The sequence below is a fragment of the Carcharhinus amblyrhynchos genome, chromosome 10 (assembly GCF_965287045.1).
Source record: "Carcharhinus amblyrhynchos chromosome 10, sCarAmb.v2.hapA, whole genome shotgun sequence".
Taxonomy (NCBI): Eukaryota; Metazoa; Chordata; class Chondrichthyes; order Carcharhiniformes; family Carcharhinidae; genus Carcharhinus; species Carcharhinus amblyrhynchos.
The window spans coordinates 106863556-106883762 of NC_137333.1; the positions used below are offsets into that span (position 1 = coordinate 106863556).

General features: G+C 46.9%; 1 protein-coding gene across 4 annotated transcripts in view; it reads left to right on the plus strand.

The window, feature by feature from the left end:
- stim1b (stromal interaction molecule 1b) overlaps positions 1-20207 on the plus strand; it is a 144603-nt gene that overhangs the window by 77462 nt on the left and 46934 nt on the right. For all 4 annotated transcript variants that reach the window (XM_080197759.1, XM_080197761.1, XM_080197760.1 and 1 more), the window contains exons 3-5: positions 7475-7589; positions 10031-10142; positions 14212-14327. In XM_080197759.1, the coding sequence (XP_080053885.1) occupies positions 7475-7589; positions 10031-10142; positions 14212-14327 (343 nt within the window). The remainder of the gene's footprint in view (positions 1-7474; positions 7590-10030; positions 10143-14211; positions 14328-20207) is intronic.

Sequence of the window (20207 nt, forward strand, 5' to 3'; positions counted from 1 at the left end):
TGGTCCCCCTCCCTCTTAAGGATCCTGAAAACACGATCTGACTCTGGCACCTGGGAGGCAACACGTCAACCACGAGTCCCTCTTGTTCCCACAAAATCTCCTATCTGTCTCCCTGACTATGGAGTCCCCAGTGACTAATGCTCTACTCCTCTCCCCCGCTTCCCTCCTGAGAAACAGGGGCAGACTCTGTGCCAGAGACCTGTACCCCATGGCTTACCCCTGTTAAGTTCACCCCCCCAACAATATTCAAAACTGTATACTTGTTATACAGAGAAACGGCCACACGGGATCGCTGCTCTGACTGCTTCTTACCCCTCTAACAGTAACCCACATATTCTCATTTCTAGGGGTAACTACCTCCCTGTAGCTTTTATTTATAACTGTACCTGCCCCCCTAACACGGACCTCAAGGAGCTGGAATTGGGTGATTTCCTGCAGGTGTACTCAGCTGGGACACTAATGGTGTTCCTCACCTCAAACATCCCACAGGAGGAACACTGACATCCCTGCTGACTTCCCTTACTAAGAGATGAAAGAGAAAAGAAAGGAAAGAGAAAAAAAAGTTTACCTGCTCTCCCTCTGAGCCTTTTCTTTTGAGGTTAGAGGAGCGGGGAGGGTGGGAGACTCTCCATGCATAATATCTCGTTTCTTCCCCGTTCAAATTTATTGGGCAAAAAACCTTCCCAGGTCGCTCCATGGTCTACTTCCAGTTTCCTGATTCCTGCTACTCTGGGGAAAAAGGAAGTTCAAAATTAAGCACTCTTACCTTCCAGCTTCTTTGGTGTACGGTACTCGTGGGGACGGGTCTGTCATTGTATAACACTGGGTACAGTACTGGTGGGGACAGGTCTGTCACTGTATAACACTGGGGTACAGTACTGGTGGGGACGGGTCTGTCACGGTATAACACTGGGGTACAGTACTGGTGGGGATGGGTCTGTCACTGTATAACACTGGGGTACAGTACTGGTGGGGACGGGTCTGTCACGGTATAACACTGGGGTACAATACTGGTGGGGACAGGTCTGTCACTGTATAACACTGGGGTACAGTACTGGTGGAGACGGGTCTGTCACTGTATAACACTGGGGTACAGTACTGGTGGGGATGGGTCTGTCACTGTATAACACTGGGGTACAGTACTGGTGGGGACAGGTCTGTCACTGTATAACACTGGGGTACGGTACTGGGTGGATGGGTCTGTCACTGTAACACGGGTACAGTACTGGTGGGGACAGGTCTGTCACTGTATAACACTGGGGTACAGTACTGCTGGGGACGGGTCTGTCATTGTATGAAACTGGGGTACAGTACTGGTGGGGACGGGTCTGTCACTGTATAACACTGGGGTACAGTACTAGTGGGGTGGGGCCTGTCACCGTGTAACACTGGGGTACAGTGCTGGTGGGGACGGGTCTGTCACTGTATAACACTGGGGTACAGTACTGGTGGAGACGGGTCTGTCACTGTATAACACTGGCAAGAGTGAGGTTATCCACTTTAGCAGAAATAATAGTAGGAGGGATTATTATTTAAAAGGCGAAAAGCTGCAGCATGCTACGGTGCAGAGGGACCTGGGGGTCCTTGTGCACGAGTCGCAAAAACCCAGTCTGCAGGTGCAGCAGGTGATCAAGAAGGCGAATGGTATGCTGGCCTTTATAGCGAGGGGGATAGAATATAAAAGTAGGGAGGCCTTGCTGCAACTGTACAGGGTATTAGTGAGGCGGCAGCTGGAGTACTGTGTGCAGTTTTGGTCGCCGCACTTGCGGAAGGATATATTGGCCTTGGAGGGAGTGCAGAGGAGGTTCATAAGAACATAAGAAATAGGAGCAGGAATAGGCCATCTAGCCCTTCGAGCCTGCCCCGCCATTCGATAAGATCATGGCTGATCTGTCGTGGCTCAGTTCCACTTTCCCGCCCTCTCCCCATAACCCTTAATCCCCTCTCTTATCAAAAACCCATCAACCCGCGTCTTAAATATATTTAGTGAGGCAGCCTCCACCACTTCAACGGGCAGAGAATTCCAGAGATTCACCACCCTTTGAGTGAAGAAGTTCCTCCTCAACTCCGTTCTAAACCGCTCCCCCTTTATCTTGAGGCTGTGCCCCCTAGTCCTACTGTCTTTTTTGAGCGGGAAGAGTCTCTCCACCTCTGTCCTATCCATCCCATTCATCATCTTATACGTCTCAATGAGATCTCCCCTCATTCTTCTAAACTCTAACTAGTACAAGCCTAGTTTATTCAGCCTCTCCTCATAGCTCAACCCCCTCAACTCCAGTATCAGCCTAGTAAACCTCCTCTGCACTCCCTCCAAGGCCAAAATATCTTTGCGGAGGTGCGGTGCCCAAAACTGCACACAGTACTCCAGCTGCGGCCTCACCAATGCCCTATACAGCTGCAGCAAGACCTCCCTACTTTTATATTCAATCCCCCTCGCTATGAAGGCCAGCATCCCATTCGCCTTCCTGACCACATGCTGCACCTGCAAGCTGGGTTTTTGCGACTCATGCACAAGGACCCTGAGGTCCCTCTGCACCGTCGCCTGCTGCAGTTTTTCGCCACGTAAGTAATAATCCTTCCTACCATTATTCCTACCAAAGTGGACCACCTCACACTTGCCAACATTAAATTCCATTTGCCATTTCCTGGCCTATTCGCCCAGCCTATCTAGATCCTTCTGCAGACTCTCCACACCCTCCGCACAATTTGCCGTTCCCCCAATCTTGGTGTCATCAGCAAATTTCGACACCCTACACTCGGTTCCCTCCTCCAGATCATCTATATAAATGGTAAAAAGCTGAGGTCCCAGCACCGACCCCTGGGGCACTCCACTAGTCACCATCCGCCAATCCGAATAGCACCCGTTGACCCCCACTCTCTGCCTCCTATTTGACAACCAATCCTCTATCCACGCTAACACCCTACCCCCAACTCCATGTCCCTTGACCTTCTGCAATAACCTCTTGTGAGGTACTTTGTCAAACGCTTTCTGAAAATCCAGAAAGACCACATCCACCGGCTCTCCTCTATCCACCGCCCTAGACACATCCTCATAGAACTCCAGTAAATTTGTCAGACACGACTTCCCTTTAATGAAACCGTGCTGCGTCTGCTCTATCAAGCAATTCCCTTCAAGATGCCTCGCAATTTCCTCCTTAATGACGGATTCTAACATTTTACCTACCACAGACGTTAAACTAACCGGCCTATAATTCCCCGCCTTTTGCCTGGCACCCTTCTTAAACAACGGCGTAACATTAGCCGTTTCCCAATCTTCCGGCACTTCCCCGGAATCCAGCGACGTCTGGAAAATAACCACCAAGGCATCGACTATCACCTCCGCCATTTCTTTCAGAACCCTCGGATGCATTCCATCCGGTCCTGGGGACTTGTCCACAATCAGCCCCTCCAGTCTGTCGAGCACCGCCTCTCTAGTAACAGTAATGTCATTAAGACCCTCCAGTCCTACCACCTTTCCATCACTAACACCCGGCAAATTATTCACGTCCTCCTCCGTGAAGACAGAAACAAAAAAGTTATTCAATACCTTAGCCATATCCTCATCCCCTACCACTAGGTCCCCTTTCTCATCCTCTAAAGGACCAACGTTCACCCTAGCCAGCCTCTTCCTTTTTATATATTTATAAAAACTCTTGCTATCCTTTTTTATATTAAGCGCTAGCCCAGCTTCATAGTTTCTCCTACCCTTCTTTATCAACTTCTTTGTCAATCTTTGTTGACATTTAAACCTCTCCCAATCCTCTTCTCGCCCACTACTCTTAGCTACTCTAAATTCCTCCGCTTTTAATTTAACACTTTCCTTCACCTCCTTCGTTATCCACGGCTTATTACCTCTCCTCCTACTGTCCTTTTTGACCATCGGAATAAATTTCCGCTGAGCACCAAGAAAGATCTCCTTAAAGATCCTCCACTGCTCCTCAGCAGACCCTCCCTCCAACGCGCTCCCCCAGTCAACATTCGCCAATTCTTCTCTCATCCTACTGTACTCCCCTCTATTCAAACAAAGTACGCGTGTCTGGGAACCCACTTTCTCCTCCTCCATCTGCACCAGAAACTCCACCATACAATGATCACTCTCCCCAAGAGGATCCTTCACCGTAAGGTCCCTAATTCTACCCGCCTCATTACATAATACCAGATCCAAGATAGCTCTCTCCCTCGTTGGCTCCAACACGCACTTTTCCAGGAAACTATCCCGGCAGCATTCCAAGAACTCCTCCTCGAGCCCACCGCGTCCAACATGGGTCGACCAATCAATATGCAGATTGAAATCCCCCATAACTACGGCCATCCCATTCCTGCACGCCGCATTTACTTGTGCGTTAACAGCCCGCCCCACCTCCAGATCATTATTTGGGGGCCTATAGACGACACCCACCAGCGTCTTCCTCCCTTTGCTGTTCCTAATCTCCACCCACAACGATTCCACGTTCTGCTCCTTGGCTCCAATATCATCCCTTGCTACCACCTTGATGTTATCCTTAATCAGCAGAGCTACGCCCCCCCCTTTTGCCTCCTGCCTATCCTTCCTAAACACTTGATAGCCCTGTACATTCAGCTCCCAGTCCCTGTCACCTTGCAGCCACGTCTCTGTAATGGCCACCAGTTCGTATCCATTTGTGTCGATCTGCGCTGATACCGGAGATGAGGGGGTTGGACTGTGAAGAGAGACTAAATAGACTAGGTCTGTACCCGTTGGAGTTTAGAAGGGTGAGGGGGGATCTTATAGAGACGTATAAGATAATGAAGGGGATGGTTAGAATAGAGGTAGAGAGATTCTTCCCGCTTAGAAAGGATAGCAGGACTAGAAGGCACAGCCTCAAGATAAGGGCGGGGGGCAGTTTAAATCGGAGTTGAGGAGGAACTTCTTCACTCAAAGGGTGGTGAATCCCTGGAATTCTCTGCCCTTTGAAGTGGTGGAGGCTACCTCGCTAAATATATTTAAGTCATATTAGACTTAGGGTAGATAGGTTTTTGATAGACAAGGGAATTAAGGGTTTTGGGGAGAGAGCGGGAAAGTGGAACTGATCCACTTCAGATCAGCCATGATCTTAATGAATGGCGGGGCAGGCTCGAAGGACCAGATGGCCTACTCCTGCTCCTATTTCTTATGTTCTTATGACTACAGTACTGGTGGGGACGGGTCTGTCACTATATAACACTGGAGTACAGTACTGGTGGAGATGGGTCTGTCACTGTATAACACTGGGATATACTGCTGGTGGGGATGGGTCTGTCACTGTATAACACTGGGGTACCGTACTGGTGGGGATGGGTCTGTCACTGTATAACACTGGGGTACAGTACTGGTGGGGATGGGTCTGTCACTGTATAACACTGGGGTACAGTACTGGTGGGGATGGGTCTGTCACTGTATAACACTGGGGTACAGTACTGGTGGGGACGGGTCTGTCACTGTATAACACTGGGGTACAGTACTGGTGGGGATGGGTCTGTCACTGTATAACACTGGGGTACAGTACTGGTGGGGATGGGTCTGTCACTGTATGACACTGGGGTACAGTACTGGTGGGGATAGGCCTGGAGATAGATGCAAACTCAATTTCTGCAGATATTAAGCAGTTCTACCCAGATCACACAGGGTGCTGAAGTTAGGTAGTTCTGCTGGGTGTAGGCTTGTTACTGGCGGGGGTAGAATGGTGAATAATTTTGAGATGCATTAAGACAATCTTCCGTGACGCATTATGTGTTGCTTTTCCTGTAGCTTTCTGAGTTTTAAATCCCGCGTAAAGCAATGCAAATTATAAGCATGAAAGTCTTAGTCATTCCCTGCTTGTGTTGAGGTATAACCCTGAGCGTTGCATTAATATGTTGAAAAGGAGGTGAGACAGGCCTGCTACAGATACATTGACTGAATATTCCATTGTGCTGCCCTGTGTTGGGGTGTGAACATGGTCACAGTCCACCTTGTCCCTCTCTTTTCTTGCCACAAGTGCAATTCTTAATTTTCTGGAGCTTTCTCCCTCTCTTACGGAAGTATCGCTTCCTTTATCTGTTGTGGGGGAACGGGAAGATGTCTTGACAGAAGGTTGGCACATAAGATCACAGTTGGAGGTTAGTACATGTTTTAAGGAAGAATGTGGATAATTATATAAACCGCAGAGAGAGTGGAGTTAGTTTCTCAATGTTTCGGTAAAGAGCTGGCACAGAGCCAAAGGCTTCCCACTTCCTCATGCTCTGCTGTTTCTACCTCCCTCCTGAAGCCCTGTTCCTTCCCCCCTCTTCCGCGCCACACCCTCACTGGTGAAGCAAAGTTAGCATTTCCATCTCAGCAGCTCCCAAGTCCTCCAGCCCTTGGAATTCCTCCAGGCTATCAGTAAAACCCTGATTCAGTTTGCACCTCCCCCACTATCCTGACCTGACAGTATACTTAATTTAGTAATCTGTTAGTATGGTTTCTAATAACTGGCTTTGTGTTTAGGGAATACTGTAATCTTTCCTTAAGACTAGTTTATTTGTCTTCTTGAAAATTGCAAAATTGTGTTCAGACATAAAGCATGGAGTAGGGTTTCAGATACATACATCCTGACGCAATGCTTTATCAATGAGTGCTTTTGTAGCCTTGATGGATAATGATTGAAATCCTGGCAGATCTGTGCTCATTCCTAGTCAGGTTGGGAGTTGAGATCCTTTATCAGATCATGAGCTGCTGTCCAAGCTGAGGTCAGACTAACTCTCAATGTTCTGGGATTGCATCGTAAGTGCCCCATTTATTGTTAAGTGAGGAAGAGCCTTTCATGTCACTTTGTCATGAAGGGGTGGGGTTTGTGGGAAAGAGATTGGCAAAATTCCCATTTCATTTTTGACTATATGTTCACCCAGCAAATGCCAAAGGAGTTGATGAGCATAGTGTTAACTGCTTTTACTGGGAGCTTGTTGCTTGTAGTTAATGCACGTACAGTGCCTGAAAACCAGCAGCCTGTGGACCAGGTGGTACTACATTTCACATCCTGCTGGCTTTTGTATCAGGCAGTTGGACCTTGGCTGTTCGGGTAAAGGGTTGCTTGGGGCAAGGGAATAGACCAGTGTGCAAGTGGTGACATGGGTAACTAGTCAGGCACTACACTGTACTAAGTGAGAGTAGCTTTCAATAAAACTTGTTGTGTTAGTTTGAATCAATGTGTGTAAACTAAGTCTTTCCTTTTTGTTAAAACTCAAAACTCCAAAACGACATTTCAGCCGCATTGTTAAAAATGTCTGCTTTCAGACAGCTTTGGCTTTTGGTACAGCTGCATTTGCAACACTGTGTTGTACACAATACAGGGAGCGGCGCGGTCAGCCAGCTAGGAGACTGGCCATAGAGCATACCTGATTTTTAAGCTTACGTGGGAGTAGGTGCTATCACAAGGCATTAAGCTGACACAAATATCCTGGACAAGCGACTGTCTGTATCCCCTTAATCATTACTCTCAACGTTTTTTGTATCTGGCAGTTTTTGCGGGAAGACTTGAACTACCAAGATGCCGCAGCGAAGCACAGCAGCTTTCACGGAGGGGACAAGCTGATCAGCGTGGAAGACCTGTGGAAATCGTGGAAGAGCTCTGAAGGTAAAGGCACTGCTGGGGAACTTGTCACTCTGTGCTCTGGACAGAGGTTGGCTACTAAACCCCCTAACACTATTATGAACCCTGTGACACTTTTATAAACCCTGTAACACTTTTATACACCCCGTAACACTTCTATAAACCCTGTAACACTATTATAAACCCCATAACACTTCTATAAACCCTGTAACACTTTTATAAACCCCGTAACACTTTTATAAACCCCGTACCACTTTTATAAACCCCGTAACACTTCTATAAACCCTGTAACACTTTTATAAACCCCGTAACACTTTTATAAACCCCTTAGCACTATTATAAACCTGGCAGCAGCGAAAATGCATTGCAGGTGCATCCCCAGGCTCCCTTAGCATTCTTGGATAGGACATGTAACTACATCACATTTTAAACATTCCCCAATAAGATTCATTTATATTAATATAGTGTATACCGTCTTATTTACAATGTATACTCATACAACAACGTCACATTGAACACTCTGCAGCATGGACAAGTTGGGCCGAAGGGCCTGTTTCCATGCTGTAAACTTCTATGACTCCCATATGAAGTAGGTACAGAACCTTTTCACTATCGCAGTGAATACTCCCAGGTTAGATACATTAAACAGAAGTGAATTGTTGGGAGTACTCTGTTGTGACATTATGCTCACTCTGGACTGAATTGTGAATGCCCCATTTCATTGAAATGATTTTCTGTCACATCACTCTGCAAGATGATACTTCATTTTATCGAAATCCAGGACAGGGCCAGTGCAGGAGCTACAAAACTGTTAACAGTGAGTAGAGACCATTTAAACCCAGCTGATAGTTGATACTGTCTTGGTTTTCTCCTCTGTTACTCTCCAGATGAATGTTGCTGAGTTTCATTTCTGAATAACTTAAAGTTTAAAGTTGAAGTTTATTTATTAGTCACAAAGAGGGCTTACATTAATACTGCAATGAAGTTACTGTGAAATTCCCCTAGTTGCCACACTCCAGCCCCTGTTCGGGTACACTGAGGGAGAACTTAGCATGGCCAGTGCACCTAATCAGCACGTCTTTAAGACTGTGGGAGGAAACTGGAGCACCCGGACGAAACCCATGCAGGCACGGGAGAATGTGCAGACTCTGCACAGACAGCGGCCCAAGCCGGGAATCAAATCCAGATCCCTGGGGCTGTGAGGCAGCAGTGCGAACCCCTGTGCCACCGTGCCACCCCCATGTTTAAGTTTAACTTGTTTAAGATCTGTCTCTAATTGTGAGCTGAGGTGGACTGTTCAACCACTGTAGGAATCATGAAGAACAAAGACAATTACAGCACAGGAACAAGGTCCTTCGGCCCTTCAAGCCTGCACTGACCATGCTGCCAGACTGAACTAAAACCCTAAAGAACAAAGACAGTTACAGCACATCATTACACTATCTCCCTGTATTCTTACTGATATCCATGCACATGCTTTCCAGTGATGCTGTGATCAGTTCAGATGTGGTAAGAGTCAAGGGATCAAACCCATAGCTTTCAGATGGATGTAGCTGTGTCACAGTGTGGGGCTTGTTCATCCACTGTGCCATCATGCCACCCATGTGGGGCTTGTTCAGCCAGGAACACTTCAGAAACTTGAAGGAGTTGTTTAGATTTCAGTCCAGCTTTTCCTCAGTATTTTAAAAATATAATGTTCTTCCCACTCATTCTTCAACTTGTACGTTATGACTATGCCTTATCTCAGTCCTTCCTTCATTGCTGTCACAAGGCCATGTAGAGTGAATGTGGTTTAATCTCTTTTTTTGGTACTTGGAGCAGAGTTGGTGAGCTGTGGGCTGAGTTTTCAGACTGGTTACACACAGTCTGTGGGGCAGCTCCTTGTAAGAAGTCCCACAACACCAGTTTGAAGTTCTCACGCAAGGACTCGATTTCTGCCCCATTACCAAATCTCCACATCCTTGCAGCTCCTTGACCAGAGCGTATCGGCATAAGAACATAAGAAATAGGAGCAGGAGTAGGCCATCTAGCCCTTCGAGCCTGCCCCGCCATTCAATAAGATCATGGCTGATCTGTCGTGGCTCAGTTCCACTTTCCCGCCCTCTCCCCATAACCCTTAATCCCCTCTCTTATCAAAAACCCATCAACCCGCGTCTTAAAAATATTTAGCGAGGCAGCCTCCACCACTTCAACGGGCCGAGAATTCCAGAGATTCACCACCCTTTGAGTGAAGAAGTTCCTCCTCAACTCCGTTCTAAACCGCCCCCCCTTTATCTTGAGGCTGTGCCCCCTAGTCCTACTATCCTTTCTGAGCGGGAAGAGTCTCTCCACCTCTATCCTATCCATCCCATTCATCATCTTATACGTCTCAATGAGATCTCCCCTCATTCTTCTAAAGTCTAACGAGTACAAGCCTAATTTATTCAGCCAGCACCTAATCATATCTTTTTGTTTCCTTCATGCAGTATTTAACTGGACGGGAGAGGAGGTCATCGAATGGCTCATCAACTATGTGGAGTTACCACAGTACGAAGAGCACTTCAGAAAACTGCACATAAATGGACACGATATGCCAAGGTTGGTATGTCACATGGGTCAAGGACATTTCCCTCCTCACCGTCTTCCCTTACCCAGTCCGTGTCAGATACACCTCCTCGGCTCACACCCCCACCTCACCCACAGCGGGCCCGAAACAGATAATTGAAAAAGCGCTTGATTCGCCCAATCCCCCTTCAGCCCTGGCTCATTCTGATAGTATAAACGGGAATCCATTATCTTTGAAACACTCCTGACTCAGGGCACTGTGCCTATTGGTGATTGTATTTCTGTCCAATGCCTGACTTTGGATATGGTGTCTGGGCAGATTACCAGCTGGACTTGGATGACAGGGTTTATTTGGAACATTGGCTTGCTTTGAGAATATTAATCATGTTGTTTTTCCAGTGGAGCATCTGGATTCGTAAAGCAGTCTCCTATCTGTGTTGGCCCTTCAACCTTCCAGGCTGGATTTCTGGCTTCTTTCATTCTGGGAGTGCTGAAAGACTCATGTTGGCAGCCTTTGGGTGTGGTTTGGCACTTCAACAGAGAGAGCCATCCATCTGTCTGATCAGAGAGAGCCATCCATCTGTCTCTGCCAGAGACTGTGTGTTGTTCATCTGAATCTCGTCCTGCTGACAGCTTTGCTTGCCTTTGTGCAGCAGTTCCCTGGAAGGGAGGTATCACTTGGCAAAGTACATCTTGTGCCAATAGAACAACCCAGGCAACTGCTTCAGCTGGAATCAAATACCCGTGAGTAAGCTGAGTGCCAAAGACAGGAGCAGAGGAACTGACTGGTCTTCCCCCTTATTCCACAATCCTCACTCTGACCCTGGAACGTCCAATCACACCATTCAGCATCACCATTCCTAATCCGCTCCTCTCAAATCATTTTGGTCATGGAGCTAACATGGTGTGATCCAGTGCACACACTGCATCGTAAACAGTAGAGAGAGCCAAAGACGGCACTGTCTGTTCACTCTCAGTCTGTGAGAGTATTTTGAGTTTTGCAAAGGCAAGCCTCAAATCAGTACCCACAATATCGACCCTGGTCGCTCAGAATGGCCCTGAACATCGCACAGTCCACACCTGTCATACAGCCAAAGCTGCCATAGTCTCAGAAGACCACAGGCTGTGACTGGTGGTGATTTAACCTGAGGATCACCACCTCAATCCAAGATGGCGCTGGAGCGAGGTGACTTCTTGCAAGCTATGAACATAAGAACATAAGAAATAGGAGCAGGAGTAGGCCATCCAGCCCTTTGAGCCTGCCCCGCCATTCAATAAGATCATGGCTGATCTGTCGTGGCTCAGTTCCACTTTCCCGCCCTCTCCCCATAACCCTTAATCCCCTCTCTTATCAAGAACCCATCAACCCGCGTCTTAAAAATATTTAGCGAGGCAGCCTCCACCACTTCAACGGGCAGAGAATTCCAGAGATTCACCACCCTTTGAGCGAAGAAGTTCCTCCTCAACTCCGTTCTAAACCGCCTCCCCTTTATCTTGAGGCTGTGCCCCCTAGTCCTACTGTCTTTTTTGAGCGGGAAGAGTCTCTCCACCTCTATCCTATCCATCCCATTCATCATCTTATACGTCTCAATGAGATCTCCCCTCATTCTTCTAAACTCTTAACGAGTACAAGCCCAGTTTATTCAGCCCCTCCTCATAGCTCAACCCCCTCAACTCCGGTATCAGCCTAGTAAACCTCCTCTGCACTCCCTCCAAGGCCAAAATATCCTTGCGCAGGTGCGGCGCCCAAAACTGCACACAGTACTCCAGCTGCGGCCTCACCAATGCCCTATACAGCTGCAGCAAGACCTCCCTACTTTTATATTCAATCCCCCTCGCTATGAAGGCCAGCATCCCATTCGCCTTCCTGACCACCTGCTGCACCTGCAAGCTGTGTTTTTGCGACTCATGCACAAGGACCCTGAGGTCCCTCTGCACCGTCGCCTGCTGCAGTTTTATGCTATGCCGAGCATACCTTCTAATTCTATCTTTTGCTCTTGTTCTATGCTTCTAAAACTCCTTTTCTGTGAACGGTATGCATGTATAGCATGCAAGAAACAATATTTTTCACTGTATGTGAATACATGTGACAATAATAAATCAAATCAAAAAACCTAGGGCCAGGGACAAAGTTGAGAAAACCCCAGCTGATATGGGAATTGAACCTGCAGTGTTGGCATCACTCTGCATGATAAACCAGCCATCCAGCCAACTGAGCTAAACCAACTCCCAGTCTGTGAGAGTGGCACCTGGTCTGTGAGAATACTCCCACTCCCTTTCCAAACCTTCTCCAAAAGGGATTGTATAAATGCAAGTTTTTTTTTAGTCTGGCCAGTGGAGATGTGGGGCTGATGATGTGAGATATATAGCCCTCCGTCAGGGAATACAGGGAGGATGTGGGTGGTAACTGAGCTAACCCACAGCCAGGCTCACCTATGTATCTGCCTGTATTTCAGAGTTAGATCCAGGGAAACAACTTCCTGTGTTCCCATGAATGTACTTTGTTCATTGTGGAATCACGATTCCCTTTGTTGCCTTGCCTGAGTCTGTATTGATTGCAGTTAGTGACAGTGTGATTAAATGTGATTTACTGAGCTTTGTGTTGTAGTCTCGCTCTCTATGTGCACAATTAGGCATTGTGTGTACATCAGAGGCTGTTTTTAAAGCAGCTTCACCACTGGTGATTCTGAAACATGTTCATGACAAGTTCCTGGCTCTGGTTTCAGTGCTGCAATTAACACCACAATTAATCACCAGCAATTTCTTGTTTTTTCAGCCCGTTCATTATCCAATTTGCTGGTTCCTTCATTGCAGCCTGGGCTGTCATTAACGGAGGAGCCTGAGCTGGCCCCAGCCCCAGGCCAGGGTGTGAAGATGACACAGAGAATGGGAATATGCCTATGCCTAAGCTCTGAAGTTGCCATGCCCCAGAGTACATTCTATTCAAATGCTGTCTGATGCTGAAGTGATTATAAGGCCATGGCTTGTACACTGGATTTGTGCAACTTCAGCATCTACCTTTGACTGCACTCCTGATTGATGGTGGCAGTTCCCAGTGTCTGCCTCTTAAAAGTTCCTGAGTGGAATCTCTTGTGGCACCTCAGTCGACTTCACGAGTGTTGGTTAAAAGCACAAAACTGGCTGAATTTCACAAACCAATGACTGGAAATAAAAAGTTGACATGAGTACAAGTGATGGCAAAGCTGTTAGATTGCCTCAGCTTTTTGTTTTGTGGGCATTATGTATCAGGGCATCTGAGGGAAGTGTCCTCAGCCTAATAATCTTCAGCTGCCTTACCAATTCCTTCCAAGGACAAGAGGTCATAGTTGTAAGAACATAAGAACATAAGAAGTAGGAGCAGGAATAGGCCATCTAGCCCTTCAATAAGATCATGGCTGATCTGAAGTGGATCAGTTCCACTTTCCCACTTTCTCCCCATAACCCTTAATTCCCTTGTCTGTCAAAAACCTATCTACCCGTGACTTAAATATATTCAGCGAGGTAGCCTCCACCACTTCAACGGGCAGAGAATTCCAGAGATTCACCACCCTTTGAGTGAAGAAGTTCCTCCTCAACTCCGTTCTAAACTGCCCCCCCTCTTATCTTGAGGCTGTGTAGAGTAAAAGGCGGGGGGGGTTCAACACAGAGACAAGGAGCAGCACCTTCTCACAGAGAATCTACGGAACTCACTGCCACAGGGTGCAGCGGGTACAGAATCAGTCAATGGATTCAAGAAAAATACAGATACGCATTTGATCAAAAGTGAGATAAAGGGTGATGGGGAAAAGACAGGGAAGTGGAGTTAGGATGAGAAGGAGATCAGCCATGATCATATAGAAAGACGGAGCAAGCTCAAAGGGCTGAATTGTCTACTCTCGTTTCTAACCCCTATGTTGCTATGTTCCTTCCACCATCCCTCTCCTATAAGGTCGAAGTGGGATGTTCACTGGTGATTGCACAATGTTCAGTATTGTTTGTAACTCCTCACACACTGTGGTGTGTCTGAGTCCCTGTGCAGCTAGGGCAGATGTTGACTTTCAGTCTCCATTGCCGTCCCAGTTCCTCTCTTTGGTTCTGATCTTTACTGTCTTTGATTTGATAGGTTGGCTGTGAATAACCTCACCCTGGCATGCTCCCTGCTCAAAGTGAATGACCGGAGTCACCGGCAGAAGCTACAGCTGAAGGCTCTGGACACCGTACTCTTTGGACCGCCCCTGTGTGAGTTTTCATGTCACATTCCTGTCGCACACCAATTATTCCTTTAGACGGGGTCTTAAGGATAAAGTATGGAGTCAGGTTGTTGTGGGTGTGTTAGCAAGTTGCAATGAAACGAGGCAGGTTTTCCAAATCCTTTAAGTTTGTTGTGGGCCATGAAATCTATTTATTATCAGAACATAAGAAATAGGAGCAGGAATAGACCATGTGCCCTCTTGAGCCTGCTCCGCCATTCAATACATGCGGTCCATGGACATAATGTTACAGGAAATGTATTAGCATGGATAGAGGATTGATTAACTAACTGAAAGCAAAGACTGGGGGTAAATGGCAATCAGTGAGTAGTGGTGTGCTTCAGGGATCAGTGTTGGGACCGCAATTGTTTACAATTTACATAGATGATTTGGAGTTGGGGACCAAGTGTAGTGTGTCAAAATTCACAGATGACACTCAGATGAGTGGCAGAACAAAGGTGTGCAGAGGGCACTGAAAGTCTGCAAAGAGATATAGATAGTCTACGTGAGTGGGCGAGGGTCTGGTAGATGGAGTACAATGTTGGTAAATGTGAGTTCATCCATTTTGGTAGGAATAACAGCAAAATGGAGCATTATTTAAATGGTAAAAAATTGCAGCATGCTGCTGTGCAGAGGGACCTGGGTGTCCTTCTGCAGGAATCTCAAGGAGTTGGTTTGCAAGTGCAGCAGGTAATTAAGAAGGAAATGGAATTTTGTCCTTCGTTGCTAGAGGGATGGAGTTTAAAAACAGCGAGGTTATGTTGCAGCTGTATAAGGTGCTGGTGAGGCCACACCTGGAGTACTGTGTACAGTTTCGGTCTCCTTACTTGAGAAAGGATATACTGGCACTGGAGGGGGTGCCGAGGAGATTCACTAGGTTGATTTCAGAGTTGAGAGGGTTGGTTTATGAGGAGAGACTGAATAGACTGGAGCTATACTCATTGGAATTCAGAAGAATGAGGGGAGATCTTATAGAAACATATAAGATTATGAAGGGAATAGAAGCAGGGAAGTTGTTTCCACTGGAAGATGAAAATAGAACTAGGGGACATAGCCTCAAAATAAGGGGAAGCAGATTTAGGACTGAGTTGAGGAGGAACTTCTTCACAAAAGTGTTGTGAATCTGTGGAATTTCCTGCCCAGTGAATCAGTTGAAGCTTCCTCATTGAATGTTTTTAAGGCAAAGATAGATAAATGTTTGAACAGTAAAGGAATTAAGGATTATGATGAGCAGGCGGGTAAGTGGAGCTGAGTCCACAGGAAGATCAGCCGTGATCTTATTGAATGACGGAGCAGGCTCGAGGGGCGAGATGGCCGACTCCTGCTCCTAGTTCTTATGTTCTTATAAGACACGATTGGTTCCTGAAAAACGCGTTGCAAACGTTAGTTAGAACTGATTTTCCCATAGGAACAATGTTATAAATGAAGGATTAATTCCTGAACCATGGATGGAAACCACTCATTGGGTGTCTGGTGGAGTTAAATGCTCTCACCTTCTGCCATGTCAAGTTGCTGAGGTGACTGTTGATAGCTGTATGTCTCAGCACAAGTCCCTCATGGGGAAGAGAATGAAGCCATTCGATCACTGTCTATTGTCTGTTTAATCTTGAACTTCTGTGAGGCTGATTAAATACAGTGTGAGTGTATAAATGCAATAAGGCAGGATGGTTGTGCCAAAAGCATTTAATAGAATGAAACACTCGTTTGCAGCCCAATAAAGTTGGTAAAGTAGAATATAAAAGTAGGGAGGTCTTGCTGCAACTGTACAGGGCACTGGTGAGGCCGCAGCTGGAGTACTGTGTGCAGTTTTGGTCACTGCACTTGCGCAATGATATTTTGGCCTTGGAGGGAGTGCAGAGGAGGTTCACTAGGCTGATACCGGAGATGAGGGGGTTAGCTTATGAGGGGAGATTGAATAGACTGGGTCTGTACTTGTTGGAGTTTAGAAGGATGAGGGGGGATCTTATAGAGACGTATAAGATAATGAAAGGGATGGATAGGGTAGAGGTAGAGAGATTCTTCCCGCTTAGAAAGGACAGCAGGACTAGAGGGCACAGCCTCAAGAATAGAGGGGGGGGGGGCTGCAGTTTAGATCGGAGTTGAGGAGAAACTTCTTCACTCAAAGGATGGTGAATCTCTGGAACTCTCTGCCCATTGAAGTGGTGGAGGCTGCCTCACTAAATATATTTAAGACACGGGTAGGTAGGTTTTTGACAGACAGGGGAATTCAGGGTTATGGGAAGAAAGCGGGAAAGTGGAACTGATCCCCTTCAGATCAGCCATGATCTTATTGAATGGCGGGGCAGGCTCGAAGGGCTAGATGGCCTACCCCTGCTCCTATTTTCTATGTTCTTATGGTGTGCCCTGTTCAGTCACAGAGATGGGCGGCACATATGTATAAATGTGTTGGAGTGGCGTCATAAGCGATGTTACAAAGTCAAAATGTGGGGTCAGTTTATAAATGTTGTAACTGGAATGTTGTTAAGTTGAGGACTGCCAGTGTGATGAGAATAAGGTGAGAGTAAATGCATGGTGGTGCCCCTGTGACACTCTCTCTGGAAACAAGGTCCGCTGTTCTCTTTACACAACCTGACCCAGTCCCGTATTCTGTATTCAGGCCAACTGCCAAGCGACAGAAAGGACCTTCTCACAGCAGGGGTGCTGGGAAAGAAAAAGACCTAAGGGGGCAAGAAATTATGCGACAGCCACAAAGGACACGGGAGATCGTTAATAGATGTCCCCACAGGCTCTTTGGAATACAAACTCCCTTTTTAAGCAAATGGGGGTGCTAACACAGACGGTTGCTGTGGGTCCCTGAGTACAGACTTGCTGGGTTTCTAGTAAAGGGATTCTGGTGACGGGAAATGGGCTGAGTTACTACAATGCCCAATGAGAACCCGGCACTGACCCTGAGTGACCCAGCACTGACCCTGAGGACCCAGCACTGACCCTGAATAACCCTGAGGACCCAGCACTGACCCTGACTAACCCTGAGGACCCAGCACTGACCTTGAATAACCCTGAGAACCCAGCACTGACCCTGACTAACCCTGAGGACCCAGCACTGACCTTGAATAACCCTGAGAACCCAGCACTGACCCTGAATAACCCTGAGGACCCAACACTGACCCTGAGGACCCAGCACTGACCCTGAGTAACCCTGAGGACCCAGCTCTGACCCTGTGGCCCTCCTGCTGATACACCTTTGAAGCATTTTTATTGTTTTCTATGCTAAAAACACTATAAATGCAAGGTCTTGAATTGGAGATGATAAGGTGTTGTACAGTCTAAATCCCCAGAATGCAACATTAAAGGAAGAGATAGAGTGTTGTTAGCTTCATTTTCAATACAACAAGGAAACAGAGCAGAGGTAGAGAGGATAGCCTGGGGTGTTTCACATTGAATGGTGAACATTGGTGAGTAGTGATTCTTGTACGTAAGAACATAAGAAATAGGAGCAGGAGTAGGCCATCTAGCCCTTCGAGCCTGCCCCGCCATTCAATAAGATCATGCTGATCTGTCGTGGCTCAGTTCCACATTCCTGCCTTCTCCCCATAACCCTTAATCCCCTCGCTTATCAAAAACCCATCAACCCACGTCTTAAAAATATTTAGCGAGGCAGCCTCCACCACCTCAACGGGCAGAGAATTCCAGAGATTCACCACCCTTTGAGTGAAGAAGTTCTTCCTCAACTCCGATCTAAACCGCCCCCCCCCCCCTTTATCTTGAGGCTATGCCCCCTAGTCCTACTGTCCTTTCTGAGCAGGTTGTAGAGGGAGGGAGACTGAGAAGAGAGAATTTGGACATCTAGTAGTGACAGGGAGGTAGTGAGTCTGTCTGCTGGGGGGAGGGGTGTTTGAACATTGGGGTAAATCCCTGAAGCAAGTTGAAAAAGTCTGTTCAAAGCAAAGGCGTCAGCTATCCAATAACTGCTGGAGTGCTAAAAATACAATGCCTTATCTCACTGCTGCTTCAGAAATAGGAAGTGTTAATCTGAAGTTAATTTCAGCTGTTTAATATTTCCATTGACTGGGGTACAGTGGCCCACAGCAGCTGGGCAGAGAGCAGATGAGATGAAGTCAATCACACTTGTCCATCATTGTTTCCCAATCCCACATCAGTGCCAGGACACAGGCAACTGTTCCATTCCCAAATCATTTACATAGAATACTACCCCTTCTTGCGATGTCACATCTACCAGCAACCACTAAGTTGCACTGGGACAGGCGTAATAAACACTTTAATCATGAAAAAAGGTTCATCTTTAAGGACAAAGGACATTCTGGAAGAACTTGGGTTTTTTATTGTCTCGGTTGGGTTAATGCAAGAACTCTGGTTGCTGCTGCTTCTGGAACAGTCAGCATCCTACAGGAAAGAGTCATGAAGCAGTTTTAAAGAAGCTGGGAACCTTTGACCCCGGTGATGTGTACAGAAGGGGGGGGTCACATGGTGGTTTATGACATTGGGGAAAAGATCATATCAGGAAAGCGGTGATTACAAGGCTGGCTGTGGTTTCGCTTTGGGGGAGGGCACACGATGAACATAGAACATAGAACACTACAGCACAAACAGGCCCTTCGGCCCACGAGTTGCGCCGATCACATCAACACCTACCAATCTATAGACCTATCTGTAACCCCCAATCCCATTAAACCCCATATACTCATCCAGAAGTCTTTTAAAAGACCCCAGCGAGTTCGCCTCCACCACCACTGACGGCAGCCGATTCCATTCACTCACCACCCTCTGAGTGAAAAACTTACCCCTAACATCACTTCTGTACTTTCCTCCCCGCACCTTAAATCTGTGTCCTCTCGTAGCAACCATTTCAACCCGGGGAAATAGCCTCTGAGAGTCCACCCTATCTATTCCTCTCAACATTTTGTAAACTTCTATCAGGTCGCCTCTCAACCTTCGTCTCTCCAGGGAAAAGAGACCCAGCTCCCTCAACCTAACTTCATAAGGCATGCCTCCCAGTCCAGGCAACATCCTTGTAAATCTCCTCTGTACCCTTTCAATAGCTTCTACGTCTTTCCTATAGTGAGGCGACCAGAACTGCGCACAATACTCCAAATGAGGCCTGACAAGGGTCTTATAAAGTTGCAGCATTACCTCCCGACTCCTAAACTCAATCCCTCGAACTGCTGGGGTAAAGAGCACACCCGCTCCAGATCAGAGCAGGAAGTGAGTGCAAATTGCTCTGAACTCCTTCCACATTCTGAAATCCACTGGCTGCGAGGACCCCTCGAATCCACCTGAAACATAGTACAAGAATCATTAATTGTTTCCTGGAGCAGGGCTAAGAAACCTGGACAACATTGCAAGGACTCGCCCACTGCCATCCATCCTTTCCCCTTCAACCTTTCACTTTTAACCTTTCGGCACAGTGACTCTTGTCTTGTTATCTGGTGTGTGTTCAGGTATTTAGACTAAGGATTGGACTTTCAAATTTCATATTGTTTTGTTACTAAGCTTTGCCTCTCTGTTTGGACATTTAGTTTTAGAATAAACTGCAAATTTATTGCAGAAAGCTGGACACTGAGTGATAATCCTGAGAGTAATGGATAAGGCACAGATATAGCTGTGTATCCAGCTGGAGGTATCATTTAAATATAAGTTGAAACCTGTGGAGTAATGGCAGACAGTGCACCTCCTCCCATCTCCATCGTAACAGCGGGGAAAAGCAAATGAAGTGCTGTGCTGCTGCTGAGGAACAACTGAGAGATAATGTGATTGTATTACACAGCCTTTCAAAAAAACACCACTCAGCTCAGCTAGGACTCTGAATGATCCTTCAATCTTCAATTATCTCAACACGCTCTTATCCTCCTTTCTCCTGTAACTGCCTTTCTAATTGGTGCTTAAGTAT